At 38.5% G+C, this 20,684-nt stretch overlaps 1 protein-coding gene across 2 annotated transcripts; it reads left to right on the forward strand.

The window, feature by feature from the left end:
* Nucleotides 1-479: 479 nt before the first annotated feature.
* Nucleotides 480-10,204, forward strand: MCTS1 (MCTS1, re-initiation and release factor). 2 transcript variants are annotated; one of them, XM_005700345.3, is made up of 7 exons: nt 480-848; nt 1,395-1,501; nt 2,043-2,195; nt 2,727-2,824; nt 6,833-6,966; nt 8,691-8,758; nt 9,989-10,204. In XM_005700345.3, the coding sequence occupies exons 2-7, from the start codon at nt 1,488-1,490 to the stop codon at nt 10,068-10,070; spliced, it is 549 nt and encodes a 182-aa protein (XP_005700402.1). In that variant the 5' UTR covers nt 480-848; nt 1,395-1,487; the 3' UTR covers nt 10,071-10,204. The 2 variants fall into 2 exon arrangements, with proteins under 2 accessions (XP_005700402.1, XP_005700403.1); XM_005700346.3 differs by lacking the exon at nt 1,395-1,501 and having other exon boundaries at nt 481-848.
* The last annotated feature ends 10,480 nt before the right edge of the window (nt 10,205-20,684 follow it).

Below are 20,684 nucleotides of genomic sequence, written 5' to 3' on the forward strand. Positions count from 1 at the left end.
TCAACTCATATGAAGGTGAGGCAGGGGACAGTAACCTCATGAATAATTCTTTGGGGGCACCTCACTGTGGTCAGTGAACACGGTTGCCAGATTAAAATACAGGACGCCAAATTAAATTCAGATAGCAAGTATTTGTATGTGTGTGTGTGTGTTAAGTATGGATGAGGTATAGTTATACCTCAAAAATAAACCAAACAAACAAAAAAAACACCAACCCAAAAAAGTATTCATCGTTAATCTGAAATCCAAATGTCCTGTACAGGGCATCCTGTATTTTTATTTGCTAAATTTGACAAGGCCACGAGTACATTAACATAATGTCAAGAGGTTTGCCCGGCTTCAAGCTGGTCGGTAAGCACCAATCCATTCGGTTGTCTCAGGGAACAAAACCCCTTCCCATTAAAAAGTAAACAGCAGGTAGCAATGAAACTCGGAAGAATCTTGACCCTTTGAGGAACCCGTAGTGACACACCGGCCTTAACCACGGCTTTGATTGATTGCCCCGTGTGCTCCGTTCTTCTCTTTCTGCTTCTGGAATGATGGCTCTATCTCGTCTTCCTTCTCTAGTCCCGCCCTTTCAGCTACCGGCTCTGGATGGGGATCGGTAACCCAGAAAGGGCCAGCAAAAGCGCCGTAGTGTTTAGAGGAGCGGAAGTAGTCAAATGTCTCTGAACACCGTAAAGTGCGGCTGGCTGTCTCCCTTTCCGGATAAAGACAACAGTTCCGACTGTCAGTGCCGGCCTTCCTCCTGTAAGGGGATCTGCCGGACCCTTGCTAATTCAGTTTTTCTTCCCCATTCCGGGCCCTTCCCTATCGTCGCCCCCTTCATCTTGGATCATGTTCAAGAAGTAAGGACATGCCCTGGCCTCCCTCGGCTGCTCACGAAGGTGGTGGGGGTGGGTGGTGGGGAAGAGGACAAGAGCAAAGATTCTCTTTCTCTCTCCCCCACCCCTGCCATCCTTACTCTTTAAGGTTTTTCTGTAGTACCATGCTTTCAACACTATATGTCTCTGTATGTCTCAGTACTATGCTTGCAACATTTTTGTTTAAAGCTTTTCGCTCCTAATCCTCAATCAGGTTGGGTCCTCCCACTTTCATTTTCTATCTCGTTACCCCTCTTTCTCATTTGCCCCCTTTCCCAGTCCTAGCTCCATTCCTAGGATTCTACCAATCACATCCTTGCACTGTGATTTAGGGACAGGCCCTCTTTAGCAAGAGGACAGCCCTGCGCTCTCTGCCTTTTGGTTACTAGTTAGGAACTGAACAAGGGAAGGCTTGACTTCCTGGGTCATGGGAGTGAAGGAGTCTGGGTGACAGGAAGCTAGCGGACTGTCATACCTATTGCCTAGCTGCCAGATTAACCTTGTCTTGAAAATAACGTGATTGCTCCATAGGGGTTATTCAGTTGAGGAAGACAAAAACTCTTTGGAACGCACCTAGTGGCTTTGCCTTGCAGATTTGGTAGACGCAAAAAGCAAAGGGGGAACATGGGCAAAGGAAGGTGGGTTTTGTGCATGACATTTTGAGCAAAAATAATTAGGGATGTTAAATACCATCATTATTACTTCAAAAAAATCTCAACAGATTACATAGCATAGGAGGGGCTGCTTTTCTGTGTTAATGTTTGGGCTGGTCATTTGTATCCTAGTGCCTGAGGGTATTTTCATTTTGTTTTGTTACACAGATTTTGTTATAGGTGGGAATCTGTTTCTTTCTGGGTAGAACTGAGTAAGATTTTCCAGGAAAGGCATTTGTGTAGCTGATTACAGTTTATTGTGTTATATATGCCTCATATCCTTTCCCCTTCCCTGCCCCCCTCCAGCTAATTGTGTGTATATGACAGTTTAATATTGTATTAAGACATTGGTTTTGTGCTGGACAGAATGAAAGGAAAATTGTATTTTAAAAAGCAATTTCTTCCATAATTATTTTATACATCTAAATATTTGCTTGGGAATAGGTAATTAAAAAAATACCTTTAGCTATTCTGTTATGTCTTTTTAGAAATGCTTTTTGTTTTTCCTTGCAAAAATCATTTGCAGATTTGATGAAAAAGAAAATGTGTCCAATTGCATCCAGTTGAAAACCTCAGTTATAAAGGGTATTAAGAATCAATTGATAGAACAGTTTCCAGGTATTGAACCATGGCTTAATCAAATCATGCCTAAGAAAGATCCTGTCAAAATAGTGCGATGGTAAGTCTTTGTTTTTTTTCTATGTAAAACTCAGAGAAGCTGAATATAATATGATTAGATTGCACTCATAATAACTGTGATTATCTTTTTATTAACTATTTATCTACTCTAATGAGTAACCCTAAAACATAAATATTTATATTTTCACATGTTTTTCTATGTGAAAAATGTGGCATTGTGTACTGATTGTTTTATTAAGGAGTTAATTAAATGTTTTTATTCAGAGTCAGATTTATTTCAGCTTGTGCTTTAGAGGTTTGTTTTATTAATTATCTACCAAGGAAATTAAAATATGTAATAAAATGTGAAATAAAATTGTAGCAGATCATATTTTTCTCTACTGGACTGGTGTTAATTTAAGCAGTGTTTTGTGGGGTTTTTTTTGGGCCTGGATCTTTACTGAAAAATTTTTTTTAAAACTTACTGTATTTCTATATATGCATACTTCATATTATACATTATTTAAAGGATGTTTGGCATATTCATTTTTGAAAGAAAATTTCTAACTTGGTACTTTGTGATGTTTTACAGCCATGAACATATAGAAATCCTTACAGTGAATGGAGAGTTACTCTTTTTTAGACAAAGAGAAGGGCCTTTTTATCCAACCCTAAGATTACTTCACAAATGTAAGTCTTGTCAAATATGTATTTGGGGACATGAAAAGACACAAAAGGAGTTGAAAGTGACTTCTGGTAGTTAACTTATTGAAAGAAAAGTGAAAGTGAAGTCACTCAGTTGTGTCTGACTCTCTGCAACCCTCTGGACTGTAGCCCGCCAGGCTCCTCTGTCCATGGGATTTTCCAGGCAAGATACTGGAGTGGGGTGCCATTTTCTTCTCTAGGGGATCTTCCCAACCCAGGGATCAAACTCAGGTCTCCTGCATTGCAGGCAAACTCTTTACCCTCTGAGCCACCAGGGACTCCCACAGTTAACTTACTAGTACTAGGTTATATGGAATATAAAACTAAAAAGATTTCCCCTTCTCCATCTTGTGGTAAATCTGAAAAATGCATATTCTCTCATTATGCATTCCGAAAGCCCAAGAAAGAGCATTCATTCATTCATTCATTTAAAAAATATTTATAGTTTTTGAACTTATTCTGTGCCAGGCACTGAGCTAGGTATTGAGAATGTGATAGGAAGCAAAGACAGACATGGTCCCTGTCCTTAGGAAGCTAACAGTCTAGTGAGGAGAATAGACAACAATTAGATAATTACACACATACATATTCACAAACTGTGTAATAAGTGCTGTAAACATTTTCTTTTACATCTGTATCCAGATTTGCTTCATAGAGATAATTCTATATAAGGGAAAGCATGGAGTCCCAGTTCTTAGTAGTGTCAAGGCCAGGTGTTAAGAAACAAAATAATGTTTGTTATGTACCCACATTTGCATGTTGTTAGATTGATTACATTGCAAAAGAAAACCCAAAGGAAGATGCTATCCTAGCGTATAAGAGTTTTTCAACTGTAAGTAAAATTTCTCCTTTTCAAGCCAGTATGTGTCTGGCATGTATGCTTATTTATGGTGAAACATTGTGTCTGAAATGTTAAATGGTAGAGGAAGAGTGTCCATTGAACTGTTCTTCCAGTTTTTCTATATGTCAAGCATTTTCATAATAAGTTGGAAGAAAAAGATGTTTCTATTTGATAATTTTTGCTGGGAACCAACCTTTTAGAACATCTTAAAGTTACTCTTGTGCAAGAAGCAGGATGCTATGGTAGTTAAAACTGTGAACTTGGAGTCAGGCAGATCTAGGCTCAATTCCCACTGCATGTCACTTTTGTCAAGTTACTTAACCTGTTTAACCTTTGTTTCCTCATCTTTGAAAATGGACACAATTGTATGTTACATCTCCCAGGGTTGTGAGAATTAAATGAGATAGTAACACAGATGTAATGCACCTAACACAGTGCCTGGAACATAGTAAGTGGTTGATACATTATAGCCATTATTATGATGCAGTAATTGTTCAGTAAATGTCCATCCACTACTGCTACTTGTCATCATCCCCATGATCTGGCTTATCATCATAATTATTATTAAAGGGCAGGTATTAATAAGGATGGAGAGCTAGAAAAGAAATTATGACTTCTGAGTAGTAAACTCATTCATTTAGGTTCCTTTTTATCAGTAATATGTTTTAATTAATTTGGAACCGTGTTTAATTTCTAGTCTTGGTAGGAAAAAGACTTGATTGTTCTCTGACTAGTGGGAAGGCTAGTGGTAAGACATTGAAGTGATTACATTTTACCAATTATTATTATTCCTAGAGAATCCTGAGAGGTCTAAAAAGTTTTTCTCATAGTTATTGTTTTAAATCCTTCAGGGATTTAGTTGTTAGGTTATGAATTATTAGTAGACATACGTGTGTGCACGCGAAGTCGACTCTTGGCGACCCTCTAGACTGTAGCTCGCCAGGCTCCTCTGTCCATGGGATTCTCCAGGCAAGAATACTGGAGTGGGTTGCTGGGCCCTCCTCCTAGTGATCTTCCCATCCCAGGGATTGAATCTGCATCTCTTACATCTCTTGCATTGGCAGGCGGGTTCTTTACCACTAGCGCCACCTCAGAAGCCCAGTAGAAACATATATACACACACAAATACATTTTTTTTAGGATTATAAAAGGAACACGTGTTCAATCTAGAGATCTGGAAAATACAGAAGTAAAATCACTTGTATTCCCATGACGTAGAGGTAACCATGGTTAGTATATCAGTGTACTTCCATAGCATTATCTTCAGTATTGTGTGTGTGTGTGTCTGTGTTATGTGTAAATGCATATTTTTCCCTTTTTTTAATTAATAAGCTTTATTTTTTAGAGCAGTTTTTTACACTTTATTTTATATTGGAGTATAGCTGATTAACAATGTTGTGATAGCTTCAGGTGGATAGCAAAGGGACTCAGCCATACATATACATGTATCCATTCTCCCCTAAGCTCCCCTTCCATCCAGGATCCTGGCTGCTACATAACATTAAACAGAGTTCCCTGTGCTATACAGCAGAACTTACATGGTTATCCATTTTAAATATAGCAGTGTGTACGTGTTGATCCAAAATTCCCTATCACCTCTCCCATCCTTTTCCCCCTCCAGCAACCACATTCTGTAAGTCTGTGAGTCTGTTTCTGTTTTGTAAATAAGTTCATTTGTATGATTTCCTTTTTAGATTCCATATATAAGGGATGCCATAGGATATTTCTCCTTTGTCTGGCTTACTTCACTCAGCATGACAATCTCTAGGTCCAGCAACGTTGCTGCAAATAGCATTATTTCATTCTTTGTTATGTCTGAGTAATATTCCATTGTATATCTGTACCACATCTTCTTTATTCATTTATCTGTTGATGGACATTTAGGTTGCTTCCAAGTCTTAGCTATTGTAAATAGTGCTGCAGTGGACACTGGGGTACATGTATTCTTTCAGACCAGGTTTTTCTCCGGGTACATGCCCAGGAGTGGGATTGTAGGGTCATATGGTAGCATTAGAGCAGTTTTAGGTGTACGGAAAAAATGAACAGAAAGTACAGACAGTTCCCATATACTTCCTTCCCACTCTTCTTAATATCCTGCATTGGTGTGCTTCATTTGTTACAATTGATGAGCCAATATTGATATATTATTATGTATATTATTATAATTAACCAAGTCTATAGTTTATATTAGGGTTCATTCTTTGTGTTGTACATTCCGTGGTTTTGTCAATTGCATAATGTCATATATCCATGGGCTTCCCTGGTGGCTCAGTGGTCAAGAATCTGCATATAATGCAGGAGACGTGGGTTTGATCCCTGGGTCAGGAAGATCCTCTGGAGGAGGGCGTGGCAACACTTTCCAGTATTCTTGCCTGGAGAATCCCATGGACAGAGGAGCCTAGTGGGCTACAGTCCATGGGGTCACGAAGAGTCAGACATGACTGATGTGACTGAGCAGGCACTGTATCCACTGTTATAATATCTTACAGAATAGTTTCACTGCCCTAAATATCCCCTGTGTTCTACCTACTCACCCCTCCCAGCTCTTCCCCTCCTCCAACCCTTAGCAACCACTGATCTTTTTGGCAATTTTTATTTTTTTTTCACTTGTCATATATTATGAATATTTCCCAGGGTATTACATAGTCTCCAAAAACATGGGTCTATTATACAGATATTATAGATATACTTTAAGTCATTTATCTCTTAATTGTTGGACCTTTAGGTTGATTCCAGTTTATTTCTAATATAAATATTAGTGCTATAATGAGTATCTTTCTACCTAAATATATTGCGCATTCTTCATTTATTTCTTAGGATAAGGTCCTAGAAGTAGAATTACTAAATCAAAGAGTTTGAACCTTTTCAAGGCTGTTGGTACATGTTGCCTAGTAGTCCTAAAGAAAGCCTGTACCTATTTATAAGCCTTCTAGCAGTAAATGCGAATGCCAGTTTTCTGACATTCTTGCTAGCACTGGGAATTACTTTTCTCAAAAATATATACCGATTTGATAAGTGAAGGAATGCATTTCAGTTTTATTTCGCATCTGTCAAAGTACTATAATTTCGGGAAATATTTGTTCATGTCATTTGCCTTTTTCTGTTGAGTCTTTAATTTTATTAATTGGTGTAATGTATTTCTTTTCTTCTAGATCCTTTTATCCTTCCACATCAGCAGGTTGACAAAGGAGCCATCAAATTTGTACTCAGTGGAGCAAATATCATGTGTCCAGGCTTAACTTCTCCTGGAGCTAAACTTTACCCTGCTGCAGTAGATACGATTGTTGTATCCTTCCCAGGCTCTGTTGAAAAATGTGTTCATTGTATTCTTGTTATCACTGAAAGAACTAACATCCAAGAGAGCATTAGATGTATCTTTTGGAAGTTACTGTTGTGTTATATCTTTCTGCTTACATTTGAAGATAGGGGAAGCAACATTATTTTGTGTTAGAAGTTAAATGAGAACAAGTAATAAAAAGAGTCCCAGCTGCATTTCAGCTGTGTTAGGGCCCAGTGTTATGAGACTTGGGACACAGTATAAAACCCTGATTTTATATATATATATATATATATATATATATATATATATATATATAAAGTATTATATTATATATATATAATAGAGAGGTTGTATATGATATGATTGGATCACTTATTTGAACATTATCTTGCTACTTTTACATTTGAATTACTCTGGGAAAAAAGCATTCAAAAGGGGAAAAAATTTAGGCACCAGGTGGAATGTTGGTGACTAATAGGAACCATTGGCAATCCCTATGGCTTTATTTTAAAGTCCCAATTAACTTTTTTTTTTAACTTTTATTTTAAAATTCATTTTTAACTTGGTTGTTTGGGCCTCGGAACATGTTTTCTCAAAGAGAAACGTTGACGTCAGAGATAGCCCTGAAGAATCGATTCAGCTCATGACGTAGCTGAATAATTCTGCATTCCTTCCATCTCTCTGGTGTTGTTTCAGCTATATTCTAGATTAGTTTTTTGTCAACTAGTCTGGACAGGATGACATCTTCTCTTTTGTCATAGATAAAGTGACCATTTGCCTCAGATTGAGGAAAGGAACCATATTTGGTGGGAAATCACTGGAATGGGACGGCCATTGGAATAGGTTTAAGAGTGCTCAGAGGAGGGTGTCCTCTCTTGTGGAAGTTATATCTAAGGGGTAATATAAGTTGTATATCTTAGGAACAGCTTGTATTGACATGTGATAGGTGTTCAAATATGTGTGGAACATTGAAGGAATGAATGAATGAATTGAAAACCAATGGAGAAAAATATTCTCTGAGGACAGGTTACCCTTTTATGTTTATGATTGCTCTAAGTTTTTAAAGTTTATAACATTTATAATGTTCTGGAGTTTCCCCTAAATGGAAAATTTTCCTAGTATCTGGCCTTTGCTTTTTAAATTACTTTTATTTTGAAATAATTATAGACTGTTGGAAAGCTGCAAAACTAGTACAGAGAGGTGCTGTGTACACTTGAAACTTCGAAAATATGGACTGTAATGTTTATCATTTTAGACACTTCAAATGAACCAAGAACATTCTGGTTGTTCTGGAGAGATTGTAACTTACATTGGGCTCTTAAAGATAGATAAGGGATATAGTTATTGTTTTAATGTGTCCTTTATATAAAACCACCATTTAGTGATTAAAGCACTAGAACAATGGATATTTATTTCTTTTTAATATTTATATGCAAAAAACGTTACCTCCTTTTTTGCATGATTTCTTTTTCTTCTCCTCCTTTTGTTGGCATTGGGTTATAGTATTAGCATTTGACCCCAAACCTGAGAATGATTATTAGATTCTATTCATTTAGCATTTATTGAATATTTGCAGTATGCCCATAAATGGTGCTAGGTCCTTGCCTTCAAGGAGTTAATGGACTAGGTGAAAATGCAAGTTGGGTTCCCAGCGGCTTAAGCAGTAATGTGACACCCTGTCTCAAAGGTACTTTGATAGATAAATGGTTTTCTTAGCTGTGTGTTTTCAGGCAATCATGGCAGAAGGAAAACAGCATGCTCTGTGTGTTGGAGTCATGAAGATGTCTGCAGAAGATATGTAAGTCTCCTGTTAGTCCCCCTTAGTTTTTCAGATATAGGTAACCTAGGCAGTAAGGGGCTTCCCAGGTGGCACTAGTGGTAAAGAACCTGCCCACCAATGCAGGTTAGACATAAGAGACACTGGTTCCATCCCTGGGTTGGGAAAATCCCCTAGAGAAGGAAATGGCAGCCCACTCCAGGATTCTTACCTGGAGAATCCCATGGATAGAGGAGCCTGGCAGGCTATAGTCCATAGGGTCACAGAGAGTCGGACACAACTGTAGTGACTTAGTGCACACGTGGGAGGAATCAGAGTTACAGGTGAACTTTGCTCTCAATCATACCACATCTTACAAATATTTACACACAGAAGCCTCATTTCTGATTTTTCCTAAGACTCAGGAAGCCATTGAAAGTTATTTCCTCTCTGAGATTGCATTCTTTCTTTAGCATTCTGAAAAGAACCTGTGTGCCAACACAGCTATATTATATGTATGTGTGTGGTATTTTAGGAATTTTTTAATTTAGTGTGATTTCACTTAGGTGTGGGGAAAGGTATTTTGCTGCTAGTTTTTAAAAACAGTGACATAATTTAGTGCCACACAGTATTTATCTTGTATTTTTACCTGGTGGCATAAAATATTAAGGAAATATTAGCGATACATTACCAAAACATGGGCTTCCCTGGTGGCTCAGCTGGTAAAGACTCTGCTTGCAGTGCAGGAGACCTGAGTATGATCCCTGGGTTGGGAAGATCCCCTGGAGAAGGTAAAGACTACCCTTTCCCAATCCAGTATTTTTCCAGTATATGTTCCAGTATTCTAGCCTGGAGAATTCCATGGACTGCATAGTCCATGGTGTAGCAAAAGAGTTTGACATGACTGAGTGACTTTCAGTTTACCAAAATATAGTCAATATACTTAAAAATGTTGGAACTCATTTGATGGCCAAATTATTCCTATTACTTTTGTTTCAGGGTTAATTACAGCACTTTGATGTTCTCCTGGTCTGGCAACATTACTCTGTTTCTGTGATCCTACTAGTTAGATCACTAGAATTTCTTTAAGACATAAATGAACTTCAGCAGAGTAATGTAGTTTAATGTAGATGATCATGTTAGTAATATAAATAAATTCCCTATATATGGCTTAATAATTGCAAGAGAGCAATACACCCTGAATTACATCTACCATGAGTAAGCCTGTAAAAGTACTTAACAACATGTTTATGTGCTTTATTCCTTCTGCAGTGAGAAAGTCAACAAAGGAATTGGCATTGAAAATATCCATTATTTAAATGATGGGCTGTGGCATATGAAGACATACAAATGAGCCTCAGAAGAAATGCACTTGGGCTAAAAATGGATATTGTGCTCTATCTGTATCTGTGTTTGTGTTTATATGTGACGGCATGAAGACAATACCTCTGTGGTTATGCTGAATAAATTCAACAGATGCTAAAATTCTGTTAGCTTCAAAAATTATTTGTTCTTAAACTTAAGTTAAATTTGGGTTACAAAGTTGGACATTAAAAGGTAGCTGGTAAGTAACCAAACTTAATTAAGACAACTTAATGTCCTTTCTTAGGCTAATGATACAAGATGAAGGGCAAGACTTGGTAAATGAACTTGCTAGTATATGGCTGATGCCTCAGAAAATCTGACCAATTAATGGGGCTGGAGCTAGACTTTTTTTTAAAACATTTTTTATTTTTAATTGGAGGATAACTGCTTTAAAGTGTTGTATTTATTTCTGCTGTACAACAGTGTGGATCAGCTATAAGTATACATATATCCCTTCCCTTTTGAGCCTCCCTCCCACTTCCCCCCATCCCACCCCTCTAGGTTGTCATGAGCACCAGGCTGGGCTCTATGTGCTTATACAGTATCTTCTCACTAGCTATATATTTTACACATTATAGTGTATATATTAGACTTGGATTTTTATCCCATTACCCAAGGGCACCTAGAAGTACCCCTTTCTTTTGTCTGTGTTTTTTGGTTGCTATTTCCATTTTTAAACTTTTCATTATGGAAAATTCTGAGCATAGAAAAGTATGGGTAGATAGTATATTGGATTTTCTAATCCATCACCCAGCTTCATGTCCAATATTGTTTTGTCTCTGTCTCACTCCCTCCCACCTCACTCCCCAATTATTTTGAAGCAAATCTCAGATATATCATTTCATCCATAGTTTCTTTAATATGTATTTTTAAAAGATATATTTTCTTTAAAAAAATAACTACAATATCATTATCACACCTAAACATTTAGCTATTTCTTAATATTATCAAATATCTGAACTGTGTTCAGATATGTGACAAATGGACTTGTTTCTCTTTTTGTTTAACCATCGGTTTGGTTGAAGTTGGTATCTGCCAAGGTTCTTATATTGCATTTGGTTGCTATTTATTTGTCTCTTTTAATCTATAAGTTCCCCCTCCTTCGTTTTCCCTTTAATTATTTAAGAAATCTAGTTGTTTTGTCTTATAGTTTCCTGTCACATTCTGGATTTTGTTGATTGTATCACTGTAAAGTAATTTAACTTGTTCTTATATCCCTTGTATAGCCTGTAAACAGATAGGCTTGATCAGATTTTGGTTCAATTTATTTAATGCCCTCTCTTGAAGCTGGGTGAAATCATACCCCACAGATGCCTAGAACTTCCAGATTTGAGTCCTTACTGTATTCCCCAAAGACTGTGTATCTCTTATCATAAGTGGCATGTGAAGACTATCAACCTACTTCAGTAAGATCAGTAAGCTGTTTTGAGAATTAAACAGCAGTTGTGAATTTATATAGTGATAACAGGTCTTTCTTCCTAATAGCATTGCTGTTATACTATGTCTCAGCCGTCTTCATTTGGTTGTTGACAAATATACTACATGTGATTTTATTTTTCAGATGGATACAGACATTTACAAGATTGTGCTGACCCGTGTTACAGTTAGAAGTTGGTGAGAAAGGTGAGGGTGGATAGTAAAAAGAGAGATACCATTGGGCTGGCTGTTGCAGCTGGGCCTTCACAACATAGGTGAAGGGTATAGATCCAGGTCTGACTCAGATTGAGAAACTATTTCCCACAAAACCTGTAAGACTTGGCGATTCCCATGTTAGAATGTAAGTGTATTAATTTATGGTAGTAAGTCTGCTTAGGGTAAACAATTAGTAAACAGGAGGTTTCTTGGTGAAGATGGATTAGAGTAAAGGAAGGTTGATAATTTGGGGGAGTCTTTCATGGGCTGAGGTAGCGCTTGGAGAATTTTTCCTCCTTAATTATTAATTAGAATGCTTATGACTGCCAAAATCTTTCTTAGCCCATAGAGGTGCCCTGGTATTTTTCTTCCTATATCCTTTTTAAGTCCTATGTATTTTCCTTTGTTATGACAGTTATATTCTACAACTTGCTATATTTTTAATATTTTATTATTTATTCCTGGTGGATAAAAGTGTAAATAATCTGATCAGTGGCATAATTATAAATGAACTTTCAGGGTAGGTTTCTTCAACAGATAGTCTCATTTCATGCTGACTTACTAGTTTCAAATTCAGACGTCTCCCCATTTGGGAGATAGGCAGCCTATTTGAGGTCTATGGTTCCTTATATGCTTAAAAAGAAAGTAAGTCATTTATGTCAAAACCAAACTTTGAATCTTTATTCTTGTTACTAAGATAATGTTAATTGACTAGAATTGCCTATGGAGTGTTAGTGATGAAAAACAAAGCACGCACACATATTAGAGAAGTTTTAATTGTGAGGTTTCAGAAATAATTGATCCATGTTTCAGACCACGGTTACAGTGGGTATAGGGAACACTTTTAAAATATTCAACATCATCTGTGCTTGTTTTTCTACTATGTTCAGGTACGTTGACTTTGTTGCCTTGGTGATGTGGGCTAAATATGTACGTTTCCTACTTCCCCCGGGTCTGAGGCCTCAGGTCATGGAGGTAATCGGGGGTGTGATTCCACAGGTGGGAGCCCAGTCAACCAATTCAAAGAGGTTGAACTAGCAGGTATATCAACCTCTTGATGTACTGTGCATAAAGAAAACTTAGTTTACCCACATTCCTGAGAGTAGGAATATGGGGAGAGCCTGTTTTCTCATAGGTAATGTGCCTTCAGTTCACTTTTAGTTTGAAAATTACTTTTGTGTCAGGCAACCTACAATCTAGTCATTTTTGTGCACTTTTCCAAGGTCAGTTCAGCTCACTGGACATTTATTGAATATCCACTAGCTTCTAGGTGTGTGGCACAAAGATGAATAATAGACAAGTTGCCCTTGCCCTTAAGGAGCTTCCAGGCTAGTAAGTAAAGTTACATTTTTAAAAATCTGGGTAATCGTGACAGCCCAGTACCAATTTATAAAGCTAGTAGGAAGTTACTAATACATTTCCAATTTCAGTCATCAAAACTTACAAATTATACATGAACCAAATATAAACATATTCCTTAGATTGTACCCAATGTGAAGTTAAAAAAAAAATCCAGTTGTCTTGGAGTTGCAACAGTTCAGCATTCCAACTCAGATGGTTGTCTTGTTTTGCCATAGACCCGGTTAGCCCTCTTCTTCTGCTGCTGCTAAGTCACTTCAGTCGTGTCTGACTCTGTGCGACCCCACAGATGGCAGCCCACCAGGCTCCCCCGTCCCTGGGATTCTTCAGGCAAGAACACTGGAGCAGGTTGCCATTTCCTTCTCCAATGCATGAAAGTGAAAAGTGAAAGTGAAGTTGCTCAGTTGTGTCCGACTCTTAGCGACCCCATGGACTGCAGCCTACCAGGCTCCTCCCTCCATCCATGGGATTTTCCAGGCAAGAGTACTGGAGTGGGTTGCCATTGCCTTCTAGCAGACTATTATAATGGTTTGGTGGTGCTCGGTTGGCAGCTGCATTTTTCCTTTTCTTAATGTTATGGACCCAAAACAAGCAGCTGGATTTAGCTAAAGTACAGCCATGAACATTTCCAATTGGAGAGATTTGATAGTCCCCAAACATAAAGTCAGATAGCATTTGTCAAATAATTATTATATCCAGCCCACTTCCCCCTGCACATACAAATCGGCTACCAAGGATACAGTATCGCTAAGCAAAGTATCTCAGAAGATATAAGAATGGTAAATGACCAAATTTACAGAGGTATTTCATTATAAGTATTTCACCTTTTTGTTGTTCATGAGACTATTAATTATGTAGCAATTATATATTAATGGGAATATGAAATGAATGTATGCCCAAACAAAATGTGGTAAATATTTTAACTTTGTTTATCTAGGTTCATTAATTTTGAGAATACATTTCTCAAGGCTCTTCAGGAAACTCAAAATGTTCCAATTTCTAAAGGAACATCTACTGAAACTGATTTATGATGAGAGGAAAAAACAGAACATGTATGTATGCATCCTGTGTCAATACAACCATCACTTCTGAGGTGTCAAGCAATCAGAAATTTACTGAGTTATTCAATAACCCGTAAGAATTAGGCCATTAAAATATATTTTGAAAGCCCTTCAGAACGCTTATGTTTAGTATGTCATTAATTGTATTAAGGCAGTAAAAATTACACTAAATATAATTATATTCTTAATATCCTAGTCTCTCAGCAATACTCCTAAAGAAATCTTGCCTGTCAACGTGGAGATTGATGCATGTAAATGTATATTTGTATTCTATGTTTTTGTACATCATGTGTATACTTTATTATGCTTTGTTTTATAGCAGGTAAAAGCATGAGTAGATATAATGAACTATAATGATAATTTATCTAATATTGTATTAAAACTAATTAAGTACTTATAAAGGACTACAACTCCACCAGAACAGGAGTGAATGAACAGGATTGAAAACCAGTTTTAAAATCTGTGTTGAGACTATCAGGCTGGTTGGTCAGTTGGTATAGGAGCTGGGTTCCTGGAGAATATAATTTATATATGGAAAAGGACATGGAGATGATTCACAGAAATTTCTACTAATAATATCATGTTCATTAGAACAGGTCATGGGGAGGAAAAATAGATAAAAACATCCAAACTAATTGTACTATTAAAGATTTGCCTCTTGGAGTGAAAAGTTAAAGTATACCAAATTTTGTCCCTGAACATTTTGAGAAATAAAAGGATTAGTGAAATTTTTAATATTTATTCATTTATTTGGCTGTGTCAGGTCTTGGTTGTGGCATGTGAGATTGTCCTTGTGTCACCTGGGACCTTTTGCTGCATGTCAATTCTAATTGTGGCACATGGGCTCCAGAGCACACGGGCTCAGTCGCTGCAATGTGCAGGCTTAGTTGCTCTGCAGCATGTGGGATTTTAGTTCCCTGACCAGGGATTGAACCCACATCCCACATTGGAAGGTGGATTCTTAACCATTGGACCACCAGGAAAGTCCCAAGACAACTTTTAAAAGCTTCATGCACTTAACTTCTCTTTTGTTTCCCTATCTGTGAGGCATGGAATGCCTGTTTCATCATATTGATGTTTTAACAGATTTTTAGTTTTTCACGATCTGAAAGATTTTGTACGTACTTGTTAATCTGGATACTGTTCTCATCGGTTCTAATGCTGCCCCATCGAGAATTCATTTTTTAAAGCCAAAATTGACTGTTCACTTAAGCATCTGGATTAAATTGGGCAGTGTGAGGAAGATGGGTGGTGGTGGTTTAGTTGCTAAGTTGTGTCTGACTCTTGCAACCCCATGGACTGTAGCCTGCCAGGCTTCTCTGTCCATCTGATTCTCCAGGCAAGAATACTGGAGTGGGTTGCCATTTCCTTCTCCAGGGGATCTTCCCGACCCAGGAATAGAACCCGGGTCTCCTGCATTGCAGGCAGATTTTTTATTGACTGAGCTACGAGGGGTCCTTTTTGCCCTGTTGGCTGTGGACAGCTTTCTTAGAGAGTTTGCTTATCCAGGATGAGGAAAAAGTATGCTTTTGCATGACTAAAGTCTTTCTAAAGTTTGCTTATGTAAGCATTTTGGGTTTAAGAGAGTTCAACCTTGGAATTCCCTGTTGGTCCAATGGTTAGGACTCCATGCTTCCATTGCAGAGGGCATGAGTTCAGTCCCTGGTTAAGAAACTAAAATCCTGTAAAAAGCTCAACCTGAACTGTATTTGAATATAGAATACAGTTTCATTTAGTGGGATAGCAACAGTCTCTAACCCATCAGATTAACCTCTCTCTCCTAAATAGCTTTCAAAAAGCACATGACTGGAAGATAATTTATCGCTGGCAATGCTTTATTCTGCTTAAAAAATAGTAGGGGCTGAACTGTCATAAAAACTTGTAAGATTACACTGCACTTATTTTGTGTTTTACAGGGTAAAAAAATCTTATATTTTGTAAAATGTTTTTAAAGGAGTCTACAAAGTAATTCTGCTTTCTTGCTCCCAAATGCAGAAGTCCGAGAGAAGGCGCATGGCCTCGTGAGATTCTTGGTATTGTCAAATCCAGTTCTCTCTCAAGTGCCAACTGCCCAGATGGTTTTACTGTGCATGGAAGAGTCTTACTAAAGCAGTAGTTTTTTTTTTTTTTTTTTTTGATATAGAGAAGCATCTTCCCCGGCAGTCCAGTGGTTAGGACTCTGCCTTCTAGTGTGTGGGGGGGTGGTTTGATCCCCTTGGGGAGCTAAGATCCTACGTGCCTCATGGCCAAGAAACCAAAACCAAAGAGACTGAGATAGAGAGAGAGAGAAAGAAAACTATCTTGATTAAAGTGTGAGGAGATAGAAATCATATTGATTTGGGCAATTTCGGCTCCAATAATGTCTAATTTGCTGTGAAAGGGGAACATGTATTAGGTTAATGTTCTTAAAAGGAACTTCCAATTCTTTCCTTAAACAGATATTTACTTTATTAAACAACTGCTCAAGGAAGAGCTATTTTATTACATGGCACAGATTCAGTGTATAGATGTTATCTTAGAACTATTAATGAAGGAGTTCCCTTGTGACTTTGAATATTCAGTACCAGCTGTTTATTCACATCAATATTTTAATATTTTACCAGAAAGATACCTAATAAAAAGGATTGATACATATTTAACTGTGTGAAGTGCTAGTTAAACTTGTTCAAATGGGCCAGAGGGAAAAGGAAATAACATTCCTTGAGTACCTACTGTATATATAAGCTCTATTTATATATCTTGCTTAATCTTTATGACTGCTCCATAAGGTAGATTTTATTTATTTTTATAGATTTATTTGACTGAGCCAGGTCTTAGTTGTGCCACAGGATCTTTAGTTGTGGCATGTGGGATCTAGTTCCCTGACCAGGGATTGAACCCGGGCCCCCTGCATTGGGAACACAGAGTCTTAGTGACTGGACCTACCAGGGAAGTCCCTCCATGAGGCAGATTTTAATTCTCATTTTGCAAACGAGGAAACAAGGGTTAACTTTCCTGAAGATACATTGCTAATAAATGGCAGAGTTGGGATTTGAACCTAATTTCAACTTGAATGCTAAGCCTGTTTTGTAGAAAATCTCCCCTCATATTCATAAAATGTTAGTCTCAGCCCTCAGTTGCATCACCATCTTTGTTTATGGGCTACTGGACATAAGTTTAAGTTGGCCGAGCCTGTATACCACAGTGGGAAAATATGAGTAGGATTAGAATGAGGTAACAGTGGGTGGCTGCCTAGCCCGGGTGGCTAAGATAGTAAAGAATCTGCCTGCAGGGGCTTCCCTGGTGGTCCAGTGATTAAGAATCCACCTTATAATGCAGGGGACATGGGTTGATTCCTGATATGAGATCTCACAGGCCGAAGGGCACCTAAGCCTGGGTGCCACAGCTACTTCGCGCCCTAGAGCTATGCTCTGTCACAAGAGAAGCCACTGGAATGAGAAGCCCGGGTACCACAGCTAGAGAGTAGCCCTCTCTTGCCACACCTAGAGTAAGCCCACATGCAGCAACAAAGACCCAGCACAGCCATAAATAAATAAATACTTAAAGAAAAAAGAATCTCCCTGAAAGCAGAAGACATAGCTCCAGTCATGGGTCAAGAATTTCCCCTGGAGGAGGGCACGGCACCCCACTCCAGTATTCTTGCCTGGAAAATCCCATGGACAAGGAGCCTAATGGGCTACAGTCCCTGGGGTCACAAAAGAGTTGGACACGACTGAAACCACTAAATAACAGCAACAATATAAGGGAAAAGGCTGAGGGGTCTAATCTATATTTCACCCCACATCTACTGAGTTAATTTTGAGAAGTGAAGTGAAGTCGCTCAGTCGTGTCTGACTCTTTGCGACCCCATGGACTGTAGCCTACCAGGCTCCTCCATCCATGGGATTCTCCAGGAAAGAATACTGGAGGGGGTTGCCATTACCTCCTCCAGGAGATCTTCCCAACTCAGGGACTGAACCCGGGTCTCCTGCATTATAGGCAGATGCTTTACCGTCTGAGCCACCAGGGAAGAGTTAATTTTGAGAAGGAGTATCCAATGATACTTCCCTGTGAGAAGGAAGATCCAGTAATAGAACCGGTACAAGGAGATGGCCTGGGGCCTGCTAAAAGTCAGGTGGTAATTTCCATAGCATTCAAGACAAAAAAAATAAACAGCTCTTTAAGAAGAAACTTCAAATTTTCTCCATTCACATCAGCCCCAGGGTGGAATGTTGTCTCACACTTCTGGAATTGGTTAGACCCGTGTTGTAACTGTAAAATACACACTGGGTTTCAAAGACTTAATAAAATAATGTAAACTATCCCATTTTTCTGTCACTTATGCATTGAAATGACAATATTTTGGATATATTGGGTTAAATAAAATATAATATTAAAAGTAATTTCACCTGTCTTTTTAAATGTGGCTAATATTAGTGGCTTCCTTGGTGGCTCAGAGGATAAAGCGTCTGCCTGCAATGGAGGAGACCCGGGTTCGATCCCTGGGTCAGGAAGATCCCCTGGAGAAGGAAATGGCAACCCACTCCAGTATTGTTGCCTGGAGAATCCCATGGACTGAGGAGCCTGGTGGGCTACAGTCCACGGGGTCACAAAGAGTCGGACACGACTGAGTGACTTCACTCACTCAATATTAGTGGAATTTTTTAAACTATACATGTGGCTTTCATTTCTATTGGATGGCACTGGGATGGAGAATGGGCAGTGTTCCTTGAAGTTTCCTTCTAGAGGTGAATACCTTAGAGCTGTAAATAGGGAAAAGAAGATTCTCAGTGCCAGTATTTAGTCTTCTATCAGTGGGATGGATAAATTGGGAGACTGCTATTGACATATATACACTACTATGTACACTAATAAGAACCTACTGTATAGCACAGGAAACTCTACTCAATACTCTGTAATAACCTATGTGGGAAAATAATCTAAAAGAATGGATATATGTATACGTGTAACTGACTCACTTTGCTGTACACTGAAACCAACACAACATAGTAAATCAACTCTACTCCAATAAAAATTAATTTTAAAAAATTGTCTTCCATCATGTTAGGACTGGACTGTAGCCAGCCAGGCTCCTCTGTCCATGGAGTTCTCCAGGCAAGAATACTTGAGTGGGTTGCCATTTCCTTCTCCAGGGGATCTTCCTGACCCAGGGATCAAACCCGGGTCTCCTGCATTGCAGACGAATTCTTTACTGTCTTAGCCACCAGGGAAGCCCCAAGTTAGGACCACTTTTTCCTCCTGATGGTATGGGGCTGGTGTTTTGACTATTAAAACATCGCCATTCTACACTTTGAGTACCTTTGTAGATGTCTCATCACTCATTCATTAGAAGCACTGCTTACTTTTTTTTTCCAAATGTAAGCCTGTCACATAATTAAGGACATCCTTTCTCACTCCTGGACTTCCCTGGTGGCTCAGTGGTAAAGAATTTGCCTGCAATGCAGAAGTGAAGTGAGTCGCTGAGTGGTGTCCGACTCTTTGCCACCCCATGGACTATACAGTCCATGGAATTCTCCAGGCCAGAATACTGGAGTGGGTAGTCTTTCCCTTCTCCAGGGGATCTTCCCAACCCAGGGATTGAACCCAGGTCTCCTGCACTGCACGTGGATTCTTCACCAGCTGAGCCACCAAAGGAGACCTGGGTTCAATCCCTGGGTCGGAAAGATCCCTAAAGGGCATGGCAACCCACTCCAGTATTCTTGCCTGGAGAATCCCATGGACAGAGGAGCCTGGTGGGCTACAGTCCATGGGGTCACAAAGAGTCGGACACAAGTGAACACATGCAGCTTCTCACTCCCATCCATCCATCCATTCATAGAAAATCTTAGTTTTATTTTTAGGCTCTGCTCTTCCTGCCAGGTCTTTCACTAAACTGCCAAAGCAGTGGCAAAACCAGCGTGGCCATTCTTGCACAGAATCAGTGAAAGCTATCAAAGAAATGGGAATTATGTGGGTTAAGAGAAACAGCACTTATCAAAATGATTTTTAGGGAAAAAGGGACCACCATATTCTAATAGTAAAGAATGGCTTGTTTTATTGCTCATGCAAAGCTTATACAAGATGATTGTTTGACTGCCTGTATGAATCATGTGTTTGGGCCTTCTTGCTTTCCACAAAATAACCAGGTCTAGTGCTGAGCTAATGGATACTCAATATATGCAAGGAATAGTATAGTATATAGATTCCACACTAATAAAAGTGGACTTTTCTATTATACTAGAGACCCCAGATATACACCATCATTTCATTTCACCATTTCATACTTTCTAAATAAGTCATTTCCTCCCTTATCCTTTGAATACAGTATTTTACCTTTGATTATATTGGAATTGAGTTATTCTTTCATTAGACTTTGGGGACTCCTTTGTGGAAGGTTGGCAAAAATTTCTGAATTTTTTTTCTATGCCAAAAGAGCTAAACTTTTACAAACAGGCTCTTCACATAACCACTCAGACATGCAGTGAATGCATCAATCCAAGTGAGCTGGCACTAAAAGCAACAGAATATTTTAAACAAGTGGAAAATTAGTGGTACATCATTACTAAACTGTG

The sequence above is a fragment of the Capra hircus genome (genome assembly GCF_001704415.2).
Source record: "Capra hircus breed San Clemente chromosome X unlocalized genomic scaffold, ASM170441v1, whole genome shotgun sequence".
NCBI lineage: Eukaryota > Metazoa > Chordata > Mammalia > Artiodactyla > Bovidae > Capra > Capra hircus.